General features: G+C 31.2%; 1 protein-coding gene across 2 annotated transcripts in view; it reads left to right on the top strand.

Annotated features, from left to right (window-relative positions):
* disc1 (DISC1 scaffold protein) overlaps window positions 1–17,121 on the top strand; it is a 67,750-nt gene extending 50,629 nt beyond the window's left edge. The window contains exons 12-14 of one of the 2 annotated variants that reach the window (XM_051126226.1): window positions 2,080–2,124; window positions 8,731–8,848; window positions 16,294–17,121. In XM_051126226.1, coding sequence (XP_050982183.1) covers window positions 2,080–2,124; window positions 8,731–8,848; window positions 16,294–16,478 — 348 coding nt within the window. In that variant the 3' untranslated portion in view covers window positions 16,479–17,121. Of the gene's footprint in view, window positions 1–2,079; window positions 2,125–8,730; window positions 8,849–16,293 lie in introns of those variants that run through there. The other variant, XR_007828964.1, reaches the window with a different exon arrangement.
* The last annotated feature ends 3,713 nt before the right edge of the window (window positions 17,122–20,834 follow it).

Below are 20,834 nucleotides of genomic sequence, written 5' to 3'. Positions count from 1 at the left end.
TGTAAATTTCCCACTGTAAATATATCAAAACTTTCTGATTAGTAATATGCATTGCTATGAACTTTAAAGGCTTAACTTTAAAATATATAAAATATAAATATATATATATATATATATATATATAAAATAATAATAAATAAATAAATATTGATAATAATAATAATATAGCATATTATGTTATATTAGATTAATAAAATAATGATTATTATAATAATACTTATTATTATTATTTATGCTATTTGACACATATTACAAGTGATATTAAATACTAAATACTAATATAATTAAATAATAATAGTAAATGAAAATATATTTATTTATCGTTAATAATAACAATAATAATTATAAGATATATTAATAATAATAATGTATGTATAATATATCGTTATATTTAATAATAATAATAATTATTATTATTATTACTACTATTATTATTTATGATATTTGACATATGTATTATAGCAAATTATATTCCTTACTAAATACTAATATAATTCAATTATAATAGTAATAGAAAATCTATATTTCAGTAGTAAATTATAGTTAGTAATAATAATGATAATAATAGGTAATAATAATAGTAATAATAATACATGTAGCATAATATATCATTTTATATTAGATAATATTATTGATAATAAAACAATAATAATAATAATTATTATCATTATTTATGCTGTTTGACACTTGCACACATTTGAATTACAGTAAGTGATATTAAATACTAAATACTAATATAATTAAATAATAGTAATAGAAATATATATTTTAGTAGTAAATTATAATTAGTTATAGTAATGATAATAATAGATATGTATAATAGTTATAGTAATAATAATTGTAATTATAAATAATAATAATAATTATTATTATTATTATTATTAATAAAAAATAAAACAAAAACAATAATAGTATTGTACACTTGCACATATATGAATTACAACAAGTGATTAAATACTAAATGCTAATATATTTAAATAAAGTAGTAAATTATGGTCAGTAAAATATGTATAATAATAATGATATTATTATTATTATTATTATTATTAGTAGTATGCTATTTCGACACTTGCACATATGTATTTATTATAGTAAATTATATTACATACTAATATAATTAAATACTCATAATAATAATTAAACTAATATTAATAATTCAAAATAGGTATTACAATTATTAATGTAATTTACTACGTTTATAATTTATATTGGACATTAATTTAATTAATCACAATAGTACTGGAACTAGGTATTAGTAGTAGTAGTAGTAAATTATAGTTATAATAAAAATTATGATTGTAATAATAATAAAAATAATTATTATTATACATACATTATAGTTATGTATAGTAATAATGATGAAAATAATAATAATAATAAGAGAAATATGCATTCTTATTATTAATAATAATTTACTGATAATTACATAATTATAATTTGTTATATTAATGTTATATGTTATCAATATATTATGGTATTGGGCATATATATATATATATATATATATATATATATATATATATATGTGTGTGTGTGTGTGTGTGTGTGTTTGTATACTTCTATACTTTTTGATACTTGTTGCCTGCAGTCGTCTGTTTCTTATGATTATATTGCTTTAGCAATAAACCACTGACGTTTTGACAAGCTAAATATGATTTTAAAGCAGGTCAGGATCTAATAAAAGAGGCAGTGGTCTACGCCGACCACGGGCACTTTAATATCGCTCCTGCCGACAGGAGATGATAATTAATATTGTGTCATTTAAATCCCAATCTATGAGAAACAAAGCTGTAATCTGTTTTCCTGAGGTCGGCTCCCATCAGCTCCAGTTGAACTAATAGATCTGCCACTGAGTGCTAATTATTGTCTGCTTTAGCACACGACTCCTGAATGCAATCATTAGCCACACAGATGGGCCGAACCCGCTCAATTATTTTTCTTCTTGTCAGCCGTAATGACGAGTTATTGCGCACTTCCCGTAATGTCAGTGCGCTGAGTGCTTTTTAATAATAGATGAGGTTTATTGTTTTGTTTTAATCTTCGGCTAAAGTGACTCATTCGTCCTTCTGTGTCTTGCAGAAATTAGAGGAGTTTCTCTTCTGTTTGGAGGACTCGTCTCCTGAGGTGAGTGACGGACGTCGCTCTGCCGTGTTTACAGGAATCTGATGGTATAAATGTGGGTTGGTAAAGTTCATCCAGAAATTAAACTCGCTTATCATTTATATTTCGGTCTGTCCGTCAGAATATAACTTTTTAAAGTAGCGTGGGCTTCGTTTATGGTACTTTTTTCATTCTTCAACCTTGACAACCTCTTTTATTCACTTTTGTAAGAAAGAAAATCATATGTGTTCAGAATAACTTTAGAGAAGGTAAATGACAGGAACTGACTATGTGTTTACAACAGTCATATTAACCCTTAACCCTCGTTAGAAAATGGATTATGACAGAATTAAAGTGTTATTTTAGTTTATATGATGATATAGTTTTTGTTAATGTTTTGAAATGAATTTTATTTGTATATTTTCCATTTTCAGTTTAATTTGACTTTAATTTATTTTTAATTCAGTTTTAGTTTTTAATTATTTCCAGTTTGTAATTTTGTGCTTCAACTTCAACTTATTTTAGCTGTTTACTGAGATTTTCTAATCATTTCTATATTTTATTTTATTTTTTATGTGCTTTTTTTATTACTGTTTGTTTAATCTGCTTTAAATATATATTTTTTAAATATTTTTTGTTTTGTTTTTGTTTATTTAGGTTTTATTTATTTATTTCTTTATTTTTACTATTTAGGTTTCATTTGTTTTATTTCAGTTTTAGTTTTTATTTATTTCCAGTTCATAGTTTTAGCGCTTCAGTTTATTTCAGTTAGTTGCCAAAAAGTTTCATCTTTTAGAATTTTTATAACAGCTTTCTTTATTTATTAATTTATTTATTGTATTATTTTGTTATTACTATTTATGTTTAATTTATTTAAATTTATTTCTTATTTTACTCTTTAGGTTTATTTAATTTTAATTAATTTTAATTTTATTTTAATTCACTTTTAATGTTTTCAGTTCATGTTTCTCATCTAATATTTTTATTTTATTTTATTAAAAAAACTTTTTTTAGTTTTTAATTACTTCCAGTTTGTAATTTTTAGTGCTTTAACTTCAACTTATTTTAGCCATTTACTGAGATTTTCTAATAATTTCTATATTTTAGTTTTTTATTTTTTTTATTTTTATTTGCTTTTTTTATATTACTGTTAGTTTAATCTGCTTTAAATATGTATGTATTTATTTATTTATTTATTTATTTTTACTATTTGGGTTTCATTTGTTTTATTTCAGTTACAGTTTTTATTTATTTCCAGTTCATAATTTTATTTCCAGTTTGCAATTTAGTGCTTCAGCTTATTTCAGTTAATTGCCAAGTAGTTTCTTTCTTTTTTTTTTTTTTTATAATTTTGCTATGTGCTTTTAACATTTTTATTTATTGATCTAATTATTTATTTCTTGTTGTATTACTATTTATGTTTAATTTATTGCTATTCATTTTTTTATTTTACTATTTAGGTTTAATTTATTAACAGTAATTTTTCTTTATTTTGCAATTTTTGTTTAATTTATTATACTTTGGTTTTAGTTTTATGTTTCTCATCTAATATTTTTATTTTATTTTATTTCAGCTTTATATCCATTAACAAAAATGTTTGTATTATCTATGTATTTTTTAAATTATTTTTATTTATTAGTTTTCATTTATTTAGTTGTTTATTTTAGAACTATGTTAAACTAAATGAAAATGAGAAATATTCCCTTTGCAACAAGTAGAATTAATTTTTTTTCAGTTCTTTTTTTATTATTATCATTATTTTAAGTAAAATGCCTTTTTGTCGTTTTAATTTAATTTTAGTTAACTTTAATAACCCTGAGTTAAAGTAGGTCGGTCTCACAGTCAGCATTAGAAAGCATCATGCTGTTTGATCACTTGTGCATAATACGTACAGTATTGCACTGTGGGAAATGGAAAAATCGAGTCTGTAATGGGGTTTGCATAAGCAGGGATTTTAATTAAAGCCACTCTGACCTCTTGGTCAATAGTTGAACTTCTGCACCTGACTGTGTGAACCATGTTTAATTGATAAGCAGCTCATCAATCCGTCCATTCAGTGCAGTGTTTGTGTGAGCGGTGCCTCCTCAAAGACCAGAGCTACAGCAGACATAAACTGTAAAAATGTAAAAATTACAGCCCTTCTGAACCAGGAACCAGAACTACAGACCGAAAGCACTGATGAATGCTTAGAGGTATCACTGACACCTGTATCAAATCAATTTAAAATACCAATTTCAATAGGAAATGTTTCATATAGGCAAAATGTTTGTGTTCAGTGCATTGCTAACAGTCTGACATCGTCTGGTCTGCATGTGGTTTAATGGGCTTTAATAGATGTGGTGTTAAATGTCTGCGTGGACCAGTAAGGGTCAGTACTGTGTCTGAACCAAGAAAAAGCCTTGTTGCAAGAGCAGAGAATGAATAATGTAAGTCTTTTTAGTGGCTCATGTTTTATAGCAAAGTCTTAAATTATCAGAAATTATCAGAAATGATATCAGAAATGCTCTTATTCAAAAGTTATTTTAACCACTCTTTATAGACAGCAGCTCAACTCATTTGATGTCATTGTGTGTTCATCACAAATGTTGTTAATCACAAAAAGCAATCATACTGTCAGTCATACTAATCATAACTTTATCAGTATATTTAATGACAAAATGAAACATGTTGCAAACTTGAGTTTGTCACAGAGCAATGCATTCTGGGATTGCCTTTTTGCAAAGGATACATGCAATACATCTTTAGATATTGCCCTTACTTCTGTATTATAACTTAATATTTTCAAGTTTTTTTTTTAACTTTTACTTTAGTTGTTGTGTGCTGTTGACACTTGTATTACTAGATTTGATTTATTTATTTATTTTTACAATTTAGGTTTCATTTATTTTAGTTTTTTTATTTTACTATTTAGATTTAATTTATTTTTATTTCAGTTTTTCAGTTTATGTTTTTTATCTAATATTTTTTGCAACTTTATTTTAATTAACAAAAGAGTTTTTCTTTTAGTTTTGGTTCTAGTTAATAATAACCCAGATGGTGGCATAAGATGTTGTCTAGGTAGGGAGCTCAGTGGGTTTTGGGACAGATTTTTATATTCTTAATTTCTTAAGCATCCATATTCATAATTATTTATTTTATTATATATTATTAATTTTATATTTTAATATTATTAATAATTTGAATAAGCTTTTTCATATTTTTTATTTTAATTTTATTCAATTTTTTAGTAATTATGTAATGTGGTTTTGAAATTTAAAAAAAATTTTTTTTAATTTAATTTTTATTTTTTTGTTATGTTTTTATGTTATCAGTTTTATGTAATATATATTTTTTTCAGGCTTATTTTAAATAAAAATGTTTTTAATAAATTTACTTTTCATTAACAACAATAAAACAGATGGTGGCATAAGATGTTGTCTAGGTAGGGAGCTCAATGTGTTTTGGGACAGATTTTTATATTCTTAATTTCTTAAGCATCTATATTCAGAATTATTTATATTATTATATATTATTAATGTTATATATTAATATTATTAATATAAAATTGTTCATATTTTTTATTTTAATTTTATTACATTTTTTTAATAATTTTAAGGTTTATTTTAAAGTGTCACAATTAAAATTAAAATAGTAATTTTGTTTTGTTCTTTTGTAATTTTTAATATTTATTATTTGTGTTTTAATATTAAAATTAACTTAAAATTTATGTATATATATATATATATTATTAATTTGAATTTGATTTTTATATTGTTTATTTTCATTTAATTGTAATTTTTAGTAATTATGTAATGTGGTTTTGACACTTTTTTTGAATTTCATTTTTATTTTTAGTTCTGTTTTTATGTTATCATTTTTATCTTAGTAATAATTTTAAGGTTTATTTTAAATACAAAAATTTTTAATATGTCTACTTTTTATTAACAATAATAAACCATATTTTGGTTTTATATTCCTAATTTCTTAAGATTTTATAGTCATAATTTAACTATTGTGTTTATTAATATTTTCAATTAGCATTTTTCTATTTTTTCTATTTTAAGTTTCCATTTTAATTTTAGCTTAAGCTTTATTAATTTTGTCATGTGCTTTTGACGTTTGTATTATTTTAAATATTACTATTTATGTAGGTTTATTTTATTTTTCCAAGTTTTTTTATTTTACTTTTTAGGTTTAATTTAATATTTATTTCAGTTTTAGTTTTTATTTATTTCCAGTTCATAATTTTAGTGCTCCAACTTGATCTTATTTCAGTTAGTTGCCAAGAAAACTAGGTTTTCATCTAATGTTTATGTTTTATTTGCCATAGTTTGTCATTAGTTTTAGTTAATGATAATAAGCCAGAGTTTTATCTTCTCCCTTTCTTAAGTTCGCATAGTCAGCGCTAGAGGTCCGTGAACCAAACCTCACATTAAATAGCCTGCAAATCTCTTCTTAAGTGCATTTGATATGATCAGAATTATCCTGATCTTCCCTTTGTGAAGGATTTTAGTAGTAAAATGATCATCACGAAGGTACAATTTCTCCAGTCTATAAGCAGTCTGCGTCCTTTAAGACGCAATAAAGCGATCGCGGTGACCTTTAAAAACGAACGCCCAGCGTGATTTCCATTACGCCTCAATAACTGTATCACGCCGACCGTTTGCCGCGGCTGTTGTTCTCGAATGCGTCCCCGGAGACTCCAGCCTCATTCAGAAGTGTTTTAATTCGCCCGCAGTGTGATGTTAGCATCTATAAAAGGTGTTTCATTAGCTGGTGTGGGGGGTCTAAGAATAGACCGCAGACCTCATTAGAGCGACACGAGGCCGTTCCTGAGAGAAACGGGCGGACATGAGTCCGTCGACCACCTCAAGACGCTCTCTGACTCTGAGCGCTGGAGAAAAACAGTGAATCACGCTTTGATGGAATTGGGACGGAGCCGACCGTGCGGGCCTGTCCCACTTACCTGGCCGCCGCTAAACTGTTGGGTGAAGTCATTAGCGCGGCGCGGAGGAACGCGCTGTCGGTTCGGGACTCTGATGAGGGGAAGAGAAGCTGACAGCCGCGCTCACGTCTGACCCCGCAGACGCTGATTTAACATCAACGTTTATACTTCACTGCTTTAAGATTTACAAATCAGGATTATGGATTGTTTCACTGTATTCAATGACTGACCCAGTTAGCAAATAGGAGAAGCTTGTGAAAGATCATCTGGAGAGTGTCATTTTTGTATACAAACCATACAAATCAGCTTTATTTTAGTATTATTTATATACTATTATAGTGTTTATTAATATTTTGAATTAGCTTTTTTTTATACTTTAGTTTTGAAATACTTGAAAGTTTTGTAATGTTTGGTGCTTTTGTCATTTTTTTAATTATTTTTTTTTTTAAATATATTTCTGTTTAGCTTTTTTATTTCTGTTTTAGGAATTTTAGTACTTAAACTTATTTTAAGGCAGTGTCAAATGCAATATTTCTGTTTTTAAGTTTAAGTTTTATATCTTAATATTTAAATTTTATTTTTATTTTTTATTTTATTATTTCATAATTTTATATATATTATCTCTAATATATATAATTTTTTTTACATCCTAGCAATTCCCTATTTTATTTTTTTTAGATTTTTAATTTTCATTATATTTTAGCTTTATTTAAATGAACAAAAATTATTTTTAATAGTTTTAGTTGCTTGATGCTTGTGAAAGTGTCACAATTTATTTTATCCCTAAAACTTTTAGTAATTTTGTTTTGTTCTTTTGTAATTTTTAATATTTAGCTTTATTTATTTATTTAGTTTTAGTCATTTTTAGTACTTAAACTTATTTATTGCAGTTAGTTGCAAACTTTTTTTTTTAAAGTTTATATTATAACATTTATACTTTATTCAGCTTTATTTAAATTAACGAAAATTATTTTTAGTAGTTCGAGTTTGCTTGGTGCTTGTAAAATATAATCAGGAAAGCATCATAACCTATTTTATCAGTGTTATTTTAGTATTATTTAGAAACTATTATAGTATTTATTAATATATTTTAAAGTTTTAATTTAGATTTTTCAGTTTGAGTAGTTTTGTTGTGTGCTTTTGTCATTTTTATATGTCATATTTGTATTTTTTTCTATTTTAACTTTTTTGTTTTAGTTACTTAAACTTATTTTATTTTAGTTGAAAAGGCAACATTTCTATTTTTTTTTTTAAGTTTTAATTTTTAAATATAATTATTTTATTTCTGTTATTTTATTTAAATTTAGCGAAAACTATTCGAACAAGTTTAGTTTTAGTAACCTGGGTCTTTCTACACCCTTAAAATACTTCTTAAATTTGGGAAACCTCTGGAAAAGCTCTGTCAGAGGTTTCTCTAGCATATAAACAACCAGAAAGAACAGATTCTTGCTAATTTAAATGCTCTGAAAACATCTGCTGAATGTCATTCTGACTTGCGTCTGTTTTCCGTCCGTGTATTTTAATGACATTGCAGATGAGCAAATGCTGTAAAAATGACATCTTCCAGATGAAAATGCACACATTTGGTGCTGTATGTGTGCTAACAACCATTACCAGCATATTAGCACCACACTTGAGCAGCTCGAGATGTGTGTGAGCAGCATTGGGTGTTTTGCAGGTTTAATGGGTGTGTGTTTGTGTCTCAGGATCTGTGCGGAGAGACGACAGAGCTGACGGAGCGCTGCGAACTCATCAGTGAGCGACTGCATTACCTAGAAGAGCAGCTTCAGACTGCCATAGACCAGCACGACAAGGACCTCACTCATATCCTTAAAGAGCTTTGTGTGTGTGCATGGATACTTCAGTAGTTAGGTCACTATTAATAGTGCTTATAGTTAGTGGTAGGGGTTTGTTCAAATCACTGAAACTGAGTATTACAAGGTAACAATTTTGACTAAGCAGACAGTAAAACAATTCCAAAATCAAACACTGAGTGAGAAACACAAACTGCATGACTATTTTGACTTACCAGATAGCAACCACACAATGCCATAGGAATCACCCTAAAACACCCCAGCTACACCCTAACAACCACCCAGAACACCCTAGTATGTCAACGCCCTAAAAACCACCTAGAAAGCCTTAGGCAATTGTCCAGATTGCCCTAGGAACCACCCTAAAATGCCCTAGGAATGGCCTATCAACCACCCAGAATAGCCTAGTGTAGCAACACCCTAGAAACCACCCGGAACACCCTTGGAAAGCAGCAGCAGTACAGTCACCCAGAAAGGCTTAGCAACCACTGGGAATGCCCTAGCAATGACTTAGAATAGTCCCGCAGCACCGCATAGAACACCCTAGTAACACAACTCCCTACAAACCGCCAATAACACCTTAGCAATGCCCTAACAAGCACCCAAAACACCCTAGTAATGCATCGCCCTAGAAACCACCAAGATCACCCTAGCAATACTGAACAAACACCCAGAACACCCTAATAATGCATCGCCCTAGAAACTACCAAGATCCCCATAGCAATGCTCTAACAACCACCCAGAACACCCTAGTAACGCATCGCCCTAGAAACTACCAAGATCACCCTAGCAATGCCCTAACAAACACCCAGAACACCCTAGTAACGCATCGCCCTAGAAACTACCAAGATCACCATAGCAATGCCCTAACAACCACCCAAAACACCCTAGTTACGCATCCCCCTAAAAACCACCAAGAACACCCTAGCAATGCTGAACAAACACCCAGAACACCCTCGCCCTAGAAACTACCAAGATCACCAAAGCAATACCTAAGACCACCCAAAACACCCTAGTTACGCATCCCCTAAAAACCACCAAGAACACCCTAGCAATGTGAACAAACACCCGCATCGCCCTAAAAACTACCAAAACCACCAAGAACACCCTAGCAATGCCCTAAAAAACACCCAGAACACCCTAGCAATGCTGAACAAACACCCAGAACACCCTAGTAATGCATCACCCTAAAAAAACACCAAGATCACCGTAGCAATGCCCTAACAAACACCCAGAACACCCTAGTAATGCATCGCCCTAGAAACTACCAAGATCACCATAGCAATGCTGAACAAACACCCAGAACACCCTAGTAACACATCGCCCTAGAAACTACCAAGATCACCGTAGCAATGCCCTAACAACCACCCAAAACACCCTAGTAACGCATCGCCCTAGAAACTACCAAGATCCCCATAGCAATGCCCTAACAAACACCCAGAACACCCTAGTAACGCATCGCCCTAGAAACTACCAAGATCACCCTAGCAATGCTGAACAAACACCCAGAACACCCTAGTAACGCATCGCCCTAGAAACTACCAAGATCACCATAGCAATGCCCTAACAACCACCCAAAACACCCTAGTAACGCATCGCCCTAGAAACTACCAAGATCCCCATAGCAATGCTCTAACAACCACCCAGAACACCCTAGTAACGCATCCCCCTAAAAACCACCAAGAACACCCTAGCAATGCTGAACAAACACCCAGAACACCCTAGTAACGCATCGCCCTAAAAACCACAAAGATCACCCTAGCAATGCCCTAACAAACACCCAGAACACCCTAGTAACGCATCGCCCTAGAAACTACCAAGATCACCATAGCAATGCCCTAACAACCACCCAAAACACCCTAGTAACGCATCGCCCTAAAAACCACCAAGATCACCCTAGCAATGCCCTAACAAACACCCAGAACACCCTAGTAACGCATCGCCCTAGAAACTACCAAGATCACCATAGCAATGCCCTAACAACCACCCAAAACACCCTAGTAATGCATCGCCCTAAAAAACCACCAAGATCACCGTAGCAATGCCCTAACAAACACCCAGAACACCCTAGTAATGCATCGCCCTAGAAACTACCAAGATCACCATAGCAATGCTGAACAAACACCCAGAACACCCTAGTAACACATCGCCCTAGAAACTACCAAGATCACCGTAGCAATGCCCTAACAACCACCCAAAACACCCTAGTAACGCATCGCCCTAGAAACTACCAAGATCCCCATAGCAATGCTCTAACAAACACCCAGAACACCCTAGTAACGCATCGCCCTAGAAACTACCAAGATCCCCATAGCAATGCTCTAACAAACACCCAGAACACCCTAGTAACGCATCGCCCTAGAAACTACCAAGATCCCCTTAGCAATGCTCTAACAACCACCCAAAACACCCTAGTAACGCATCGCCCTAGAAACTACCAAGATCCCCATAGCAATGCCCTAACAAACACCCAGAACACCCTAGTAACGCATCGCCCTAGAAACTACCAAGATCACCCTAGCAATGCCCTAACAAACACCCAGAACACCCTAGTAACGCACGCCCTAGAAACTACCAAGATCACCATAGCAATGCCCTAACAACCACCCAAAACACCCTAGTAACGCATCGCCCTAGAAACTACCAAGATCCCCATAGCAATGCTCTAACAACCACCCAAAACACCCTAGTAACGCATCGCCCTAAAAACCACCAAGATCCCCATAGCAATGCTCTAACAACCACCCAAAACACCCTAGTAACGCATCGCCTTAAAAACCGCAAAGATCACCCTAGCAATGCCCTAACAGACACCAAGATCACCCTAGTAACGCATAACCCTAAAAACCACCAAGATCACCCTAGCAGTGCCCTAACAAACACCCAGAACACCCTAGTAATGCAATATCCTAACAGCCACCCAGAATCACAGTGGTGACTCTTGCATGGCCTGATGCCACACTTGTTCAGTCAGTTACTCAGGACTCATTATGTGTGTGTCTCTAATGGAAATCCTCAGGGTTTCTTCAGGTCGCTCTGATTGGTTGTTAGGCTGAAATAAAATGATCTGTGCACTCCGTTCTCATGTTCTCGGTCGGGCCTAATAAAAATCCACGAGTGGAGAGGAAATGACTCATCAGCGCTTCATCATTGTGCTGTCACAGGAACACGCCTCACACACTCATTAGAGCCCCTAATGTAACTCACCCGTCGCTTTAACCCTGCAGAAGAGCTGCTTCACGGAGAACCGTCTCATTTGACAGCACACGACGCTCTCTTCCGGACAGGAATTAAGGATAAGCCTGAACGGATCACTGGCCATTTCTTCTTTTCTTTTTGAGTGATATTGAATATGAGGGATAAGATTTGAGTTATTAGAGGAATTCAGAGCTCAGCAAAGGCTGAAAGAAGGCGTCAGACAGAGAAAAGGGAAATGGAGACAGACTAGTCGGCCGTCACTCTGAAGTGAGATTAAAGCAGTGAGATGAAGGGAAAGGTTATGACATAGTGCGCTGTCATCGCTCTGACATCTTCATATTTCTCTGGCCACCTGTGTGCCGAACGAATCCGTGCTTTTGCACTGACTGAGAGGAAAGCGTATAGATGAGATTGATCTGAACGTCCCCATTTTGTTCTGCTTCATTGTATTCAACTTTGTTTGACTTTGTTCCTCAATAGCAGTAGTTCTCAACTGGTTGTGCTTCAGAATTATAGTTTTACATTAGACAGTGAGCAGAGGTCATGTAAGAAAATTGTTCATCATAGGCGTAATTTTTTTTTTATCAGTGATGGAAAAATCTGAAGGTCGTTAGTCACTTTACAATAAGGTTCATTAGTTAACATTAGTTAACCATATTAGTTAACATGAACAAATGAACAAGACTTCTACAGCATTTATTATCTTGGTTAATGTTAAGTTCAGCATTTACTAATGCATTATTAAAATCACAAGTTGTGTTTGTTAACATTAGTTAATGCACTGTGAACTGACAATGAACAACTGTATTTTTAGTAAGTATAGTGTAATAAATGTATTGTTCATTGTTCGTTCATGTTAGTTAATAAATGAATGAATAAATAAATATATAGTAGGAATGTCCCACACTTTATATATATATATATAATTTTGTATTTATTATTGAATTAAATTATTTTAATTAAATTAAGTCAAATTTATAATAAATAGTTTGATTTATAAATAATAAATTTTTATTATAATTTATTATTTATAAAATGTAAGTAGAAATATTCCATATTGCATTTTTATATAATAATAATTATAATAATTTTAATATAATTATTATATAGTGATGCATTCTAAATTATATTATCAGTTGTTACAGTATTATTAAATTAAATATATTTAAATATTTTTAGATGGAAATATTTTTAATTATTAAGTTAATATTGAATTAAAATATTTAATTACATTTTGTCAAATTTATAATAAATGTTTGATTTATTTCTAAATATATATTTTTTTAAATTTATTTATAAAGTAGGAATATCCCATATTGCATTATATAATAATAATAATATTTTTAATATACTTATTATATAATTTCAAAGTAATATAATGCTAAATTCTAAGTTATATTATAAAAATCAAATAATAAAATTTTACTGTAATTTATTATTTATTAAAAAAGTAGGAAAATCCCACATTGCATTATTTATATAATAATAATAATAATAATAATATTTTTTTACATAATTTATTATATAATTTAGAAGTAATATAATTCTAAATTCTAAATTATACTATAAAAATCTAAACTAAATTATTAATATATATTAATAAATATATTAAATGAAATGTTATATTTTAAATTGTTGCATTATTGTTGAATTAAATTACTGATTATATATAAATGTATATAAAATTAAAATTATTTTTATATTATTAAATATTATATATATATATATTTAATAATATTAAATATATAATTATTAATAATTAATAATAATTTAGAAGTAAAATAGTTATAAATGATATTGTTTGAAATCTAAATTAATTATTATTATACTTAATAGTAAATTATTACATTATTGTTATTTAAACAAGTACGTACATTTGTGGCCCACTAATTAAAAACCACTGTTTAATGTGAATGAAACACTGTGTTAATCATCTGCTTAATGAACAGTGCCATCATGCTAATTTGTTGGCTCGTTTTGTTCCATAATGTCTCGCTCTGTTGAAGACACAAATCAGACCTTGACAGAATATTATGTCAGAATCATATGCTCAGATATGCAATGTATTGATCAGCCAAACAATCGTGTGTAATCTTGTTCATTTACGTCTTATGATGGAGTTCTATCGATCAGCACAAGTATGAGGAGAAAATGAAGCCTGCTGCAGTGCCATCATACGTGCATGAGGTTTGGTTTTCATGAAGATGACAAAAATAGTAATTAAAGCCGCAGTAACTTGAGGAGCACATAAAGCTGGTTTGATTGCACTGGTTAAGAAGAAAGATGAACAAATAAACACATAATAAACTGAGGTTTGTGCCTGAAGAACTTCATTAGATCCGTCCGTTCAGCCGGAGGGAGATCTTACCGATCCTCTTTCATAATTCATGAAGCGCTCTTTAACGGCTGCTTAATTATGAATGGGGACAATCTGGGGCCATTTGGACAGCAAAACGTGCCCGTCAGGCCCCATCTGCCACGAGAGGCGTCCCTTTGATTCGCCACTTATACCGGACACTCGGTCCCACTCGGACGAGTTAAACAATCCAGCGCTGATGAGGGTTGAGCCCCGTTCTCATGAAACCGCATGAATTATTTAGGCGAGATTGCTTGAACTGAACGGGGTCCGTCGGGGAGATGAACCGAGCCTTTGAATTATGAAGGGTCGCTTGGGGGGGGAGACGACCGGCGTGATCGCATAATTGTGAAATCGGTGTCAGGTGGTCGGGCCACACATAATGAAAGTGTTTAAGACGGGTTGTTTAGACGGGAGTTCTGGTATGTGGTTAGTGTAACAGAGAAATGATGACAACTGGGTCCAAAATATAAAATGTCATGTCACACCAGCTAATGGTGGGTGAATTGGAAAAATATATATATAATAATAATAATGCATAATGCATGGCTGGTAATAATAATATTTTATTTAATTTTATTTAGAACATTTATATTTAGAACAATATTGCAGAATGCATGGATTGTAATAAAAAGTGTGTTTATATCATTTTATTAGATTGATTTTAATGAGTATATAGCATAATGAATGTCCAGTAAGTATGTGTGTGTGTGTGTGTATATATATATATATATATATATATATATATATATATATATATATATTTATGTATTTATTTATTTATTATTTTTATGTATAACAATAATGCAGAATCTATGGATTGTAATAAAAAAGTAGTTAGTTTGTAGCATAATAAGTGTTATAGAATTATATTTTTTAATGAAAATAATTGTAATAAATTATTTTATTTTATTTTATTTTATATATATATTATTTAATATAATATAATATTATATTAAAAAATACTAAAAAAATATTTTGTATATATAATATTTTATTTTTAAGTGTATTTTTGTTCCAACGACAGTAGAACCCTGTGGCCAGTAAGAATTATATATATTTTTTTAATAATTATAATTATTTAATTATTTATTTAAAATAATTATTTTAAAATCATTGTATTAATAAAAACAATTATATAAAATTAATTAGAAAAAAATTATATACATTATTTATTTTATTTTATTTTATTTTATTTTATTTTATTTTATTTTATTTTATTTTATTTTATTTTATTTTATTTTATTTTATTTTATTTTATTTTATTTTATTTTATTTTATTTTATTAAAAGTGTCTATTTGTTCCAACAACACTGGAACCCTATGACTGAAAAGAATTATATATTTTTAAAATAATTCTTTAAAAAAAATATATATATAATTATTATTATTATTATTATTATTATTATTTTATATATATACACATACATAATTTTACATAAATTATATGTATATAAATTTATTTTTTGTTAACTGCACTGATTTTCTTATTATTTTACAATTCAAAGTTTTACTAAAAGTGTATTTTTGTTTCTATTGCAATTGAACCCTTAAGCTTATTTGTCTTGTTTTTTAGGTATATTAACATATTTTTAAAAAATAAATAAATAACTACAAAATTAGGCATGCCAGTTGTTGTGGCAGATTTAGTTTTTCATTTTCATTTTTTTTTTTTTAATCTTTGAATCACTTATGTGAGTGTCAAACGTTTGATCTCACAGTGGATTATGTTGTAGTTTTTCATAAAGTTATCAGGCTAGTTACCAGCCAGTTTCTATTGTTTGGTGTCTGATGTGTTAATTTTGGATCCTCTCTGAGTCTTCATGTCTCTATTATTTGTGGATATTATGTTGAATGAGTAAATTACATTTTGCCACATTTTCTTTAACTCTACTGCCCACTATCCTTAGAGAAGGAGGTTCAGGAAGTAAAGGCTGATCTTCAAGCAATGCTGTCACAGCTGAAGGAGGAGGAGGACGAGGAGAAGGAAGAGGAGGAAGAGAAGTACAGTGATGTAGAAGAAGAAGAAGTTGAAGATGAAGAGCTAGAAGAGGAGCATTACTTCAGTGACAGCTGGGAGATCTGAACAAGACTCAGTTTTCATACTGTCATCTTGCACTGAGCTCTAGCACTTAAAGGGAGGAGTTGATCTTTTTCTAGTTTTCTAGTCATTTACTCACCCACATAGAATTTCAAAAGCACTTGCTATATGTTTACACTCTGCTGCGTTTTAGTATTTTTACAGTACAAACCACTATCCACTTTTACTGAAAAGCAAAATCTTGAACATTTCAGTCATTTTTGTTTCATGCAAGTGAGAAAATAGTGTTTGGAATGACATGTGGGTGAATAAATGATGACAGAAATAATTTTTCGGTGAATTATTTAATGATTAGGACCACTAACCATGTGCATCTCGTCAGGAGTTGCCTTAAAATACAAAATATAGCTTGTTTCAGTGTCGCCAACCACTATTTTATTCTTATTATAATCAGTTGGTGTTTATTTATTTAACTTACTATACTTTGCAGCTTTGGCATCACATTGCAGAGGGCTGATTTCAGGATATTTAAGCAGCATGGCAACCTATTTATTTATTTAAATTGCTTTGATATATCATTATTTCCTGAAAAAAAGAAAAAGAAAAAAAAAACATGCATAAGAATCTGTTTGGGACCAAACTTTTCTTTTTATAGATGTAAAGAACAATAAACACCAAAATCCTAAATCTGAAAAAGTAAATGGAAACATTCCGGTCGTTCAGATTATGAGCTCAGGATTGAAGTGTCGCTTCCGCAACTCATTTCCGCCGTATGATTGAACTCTGTTTTTTCAGGTTCATGACAGAAGTATGTGGTGCTTTGACGTACGAAACGACTGTATTTCAGCCCTGCTGATGTTCTGTGAATTATAAGGGTCATGTAGCAATTTGTCTCCTTATATGAAGCAGAAACAGGTGCTTCTTTTAAAAATTCTTTTTGAAAAAGTTTTACTTTTTAAGCAAAGCACTTTTAAAATGTAAGCTGTTTTTGTCTTTGTTACCTGTGGATTTCACCTTGTTTGTTTGTACTAATCACATGAATGTATATTTGCATGTTCATCATCTGGTTTTACTCACCATTTTTCATTTTTCCCATATTTAAATGATTGTGATACATTATTGTTTTTAAATATATTTGATACCCCTACAAAAATGCCTTTGTATTTTTTTCCCACAAAAAAGGGACACTAGAGCATACAATTTGATAACAACGTCATTATTAAAAGACTTTCAACGTCCATTTGTGTAATATGAATCTGAAAAAATGTATCATTGCATCATTTGCTCACCAATGGATCCTCTGCAGTGGTTGCCGTCAGAATGAGAGTCCAAACAGCTGATAAAAACATCAAAATAGTCCACGAGTAATCCACACCACTCCAGTCCATCAGTTAACATCTTGAGAAGCCAAAAGATGTGTTTGTAAGAAACAAATTTATCATTAAGACGTTTTAAACAAAACTATGAGTCTATAATCCATAATAATGTTTCCTCCAGTAAGAAAGTTGCTTCATCTGAATCAGTAGAGAAATCTGCACAAGCACCGTTTACAAGCCAAATCAGTCCAAAACGGCTCTAAACAAATTAGTGGCTGGATTGTGATGTGAGAGACAAAAGGAGAAGGACTTTTTCTATTGAAGGATGCATTATTATGAATTATGGACTTGTATTTTTGTTCTAAACATCTTAATGATGCATTTGTTTCTTACAAACATGCATCTTTTGTCTTCTCAAGATATTAACTGATGGACTTGAGTGGTGTTATTACTGGATTATTGTGATGTTTTTATCAGCTGTTTGGACTCTGAACAGTGTTTTCAGGTTCATGACAGAAGTATGTGGTGCTTTGACGTACGAAACGACTGTATTTCAGCCCTGCTGATGTTCTGTGAATTATAAGGGTCATGTAGCAATTTGTCTCCTTATATGAAGCAGAAACAGGTGCTTCTTTTAAAAATTATTTTTGAAAAAGTTTTACTTTTTAAGCAAAGCACTTTTAAAATGTAAGCTGTTTTTGTCTTTGTTACCTGTGGATTTCACCTTGTTTGTTTGTACTAATCACATGAATGTATATTTGCATGTTCATCATCTGGTTTTACTCACCATTTTTCATTTTTCCCATATTTAAATGATTGTGATACATTATTGTTTTTAAATATATTTGATACCCCTACAAAAATGCCTTTGTATTTTTTTTTTCCCACAAAAAAGGGACACTAAGCTTTTGTCTTCTCAAGATGTTAACTGATGTACTGAAATGGCATTAATTGTGAATTATTGTGATGTTTTTATAGTAGTGAATGGGTGCCGTCAGAATGAGAGTCCAAACAGCTGATAAAAACATCAAAATAATCCACAAGTAATCCACAACACTCCAGTCCATCAGTTAACATCTTGAGAAGACAAAAGATGCGTGTTTGTAAGAAAAAAATCCACCATTAAGATGTTTTAAACAAAAATATGAGTCTATAATCCATAATAATGTTTCCTCCATTGAGAAAGTTGCTTGGTCTGAATCAGGAGAGAAATCTGCACAAACACCGTTGACAAGCCATATCCGATCCGATTGGAGTGCTTCGAAACAGTAAGTCATTTTGCGACGCAATGGGTTAAATGATTAACGTGTTTTCTAAAAATCGATCGATGTCGGGTTCGTGAATCTTTTGATCGGAAGTTCAAAATGGGTCACTACGCAAATATTCGGGATCCGCGGTCTGTAGTCCCGATCTGTATAATGATTCGCGCACCATCATTTAAAAGCGGAACTTTGGACCGCTAATCGCGAATTATTTAATTCGCGAAGTGATTCGTCACTCATTTCGAACTTCGAATGATTCGCGAACCCACTCCAAGGTCCCGATCAAATGATTCGCGAAACGCGATTCGAAATCCCTATTTGAATTAAATGATTCACGATACGCGATCAGATTGGAGCGTTTCGAAGCAGTGAATCATTTTGCAACGCAGTGGTTTAACTGATTCAGAGTATCAAAATCTCTGTTTCAACCATCACTATACGTGCTTTTTTAAAATCATTACAAGCGATGTCAAAATTAAAAAATGAATGGCTCCTTTTGATCTTTTTTTTTTGCTAGTGAATCACTTGAAATGAATGATCGAAGCTCACGAGTTTGAATCAATCGGAGCGGTTCCAGCGTAAATGACTCATTTGAATCAGTTTGTTTGTTCATCTGCTTTTGGCGTCTTCGGCCATGTTTATACCATGATGTCAATAGGAAATCAAATAAAAAGGATCCAGTCATCTCATACCATTTAAGTGAATGTTTGTTTAGTTTATCAGTATAAATATTTGAGAAATTGTTGTATCTGATTGTATTAGTCTATATAGAGTGATAGTCAAGTCCAAATCAGTCATATCAGTCCAAAACGGCTCTAAACAAATTTGTGGCTGGATTGTGATGTGAGAGACAAAAGGAGAAGGACTTCTTCACTGGAGGAAGCATTATGATGAATTATGGGCTTGTATTTTTATTCAAAACGTCTTGATGCATTTGTTTCTTACAAGCATGCAGGTTTTGTCTTCTCAAGATGTTAACTGATGGACTGGAGTGGTGTGGATTACTTGTGAATTATTGTGACGTTTTTATCAACTGTTGGGACTCTCATTCTGACGGCACCCATTCACATCCATTGGTGAGCACGTGATGCAATGCTGCATTTCTTCAAATCTGATGAAGAAACAAACTCATCTACATCTTGGACGACCTGAGGGTGAGTAAATAGTCAGCAAATTTTCATTTTTGGGTGAACTAAGCCTATTCCTTTAATACTCCATCTCACATCGTCACTCAACAATGCACACATCCAGCAGAATAATAGTCCAGGTTTATGAGCAGCACATTCATCAGCTCTAGGCAGATCACATGCGGCACCTGCAGCGTTCAGTGGACGGGTACAATCTTGTCTCCTAATTGAATCTTTGTTTATGCCAGGTTGCCACTGCTCAGGTGGATTCGTTTCGCTCTTCGCTGTTAGATACAGACTGGCTGGTTTGTTTGTGGTACACAAATCATGTAGAACTGCTGCTTATTTTGCACTGTGGGAAATGTGAAGTAGGCTGTCTTCATAAACACTCATATGATTATCAAAAGTTGGGATGTCATTCACATTTTGGTCTTTTTTTTTTTTTTTTTCCATCCAATCTCATTTTGTAAGTGACTTTACTTTCTTTAAGAAAAATTGTATTTGTGTTTCCTGCTAGCTAAATTTCACATACATAAACAAAACCTGTCTCTAAACCTCTCTTTTCTTTACTTAAAAGATCTGTACAATTACGTGTGAATCCCAAAGCAGTGAAAACTGCATCTCTTAAAATGAAAAAACATGGGTACTAGTTAAACCATGGTAAACACAAATTAACCATTATTTTGGTACACTAAT

The sequence above is a fragment of the Labeo rohita genome, chromosome 13, assembly GCF_022985175.1.
Source record: "Labeo rohita strain BAU-BD-2019 chromosome 13, IGBB_LRoh.1.0, whole genome shotgun sequence".
Lineage (NCBI taxonomy): Eukaryota > Metazoa > Chordata > Actinopteri > Cypriniformes > Cyprinidae > Labeo > Labeo rohita.
Note: the sequence above shows the minus strand (reverse complement) of the source record. Positions and strands in the feature narration are given on the sequence as shown.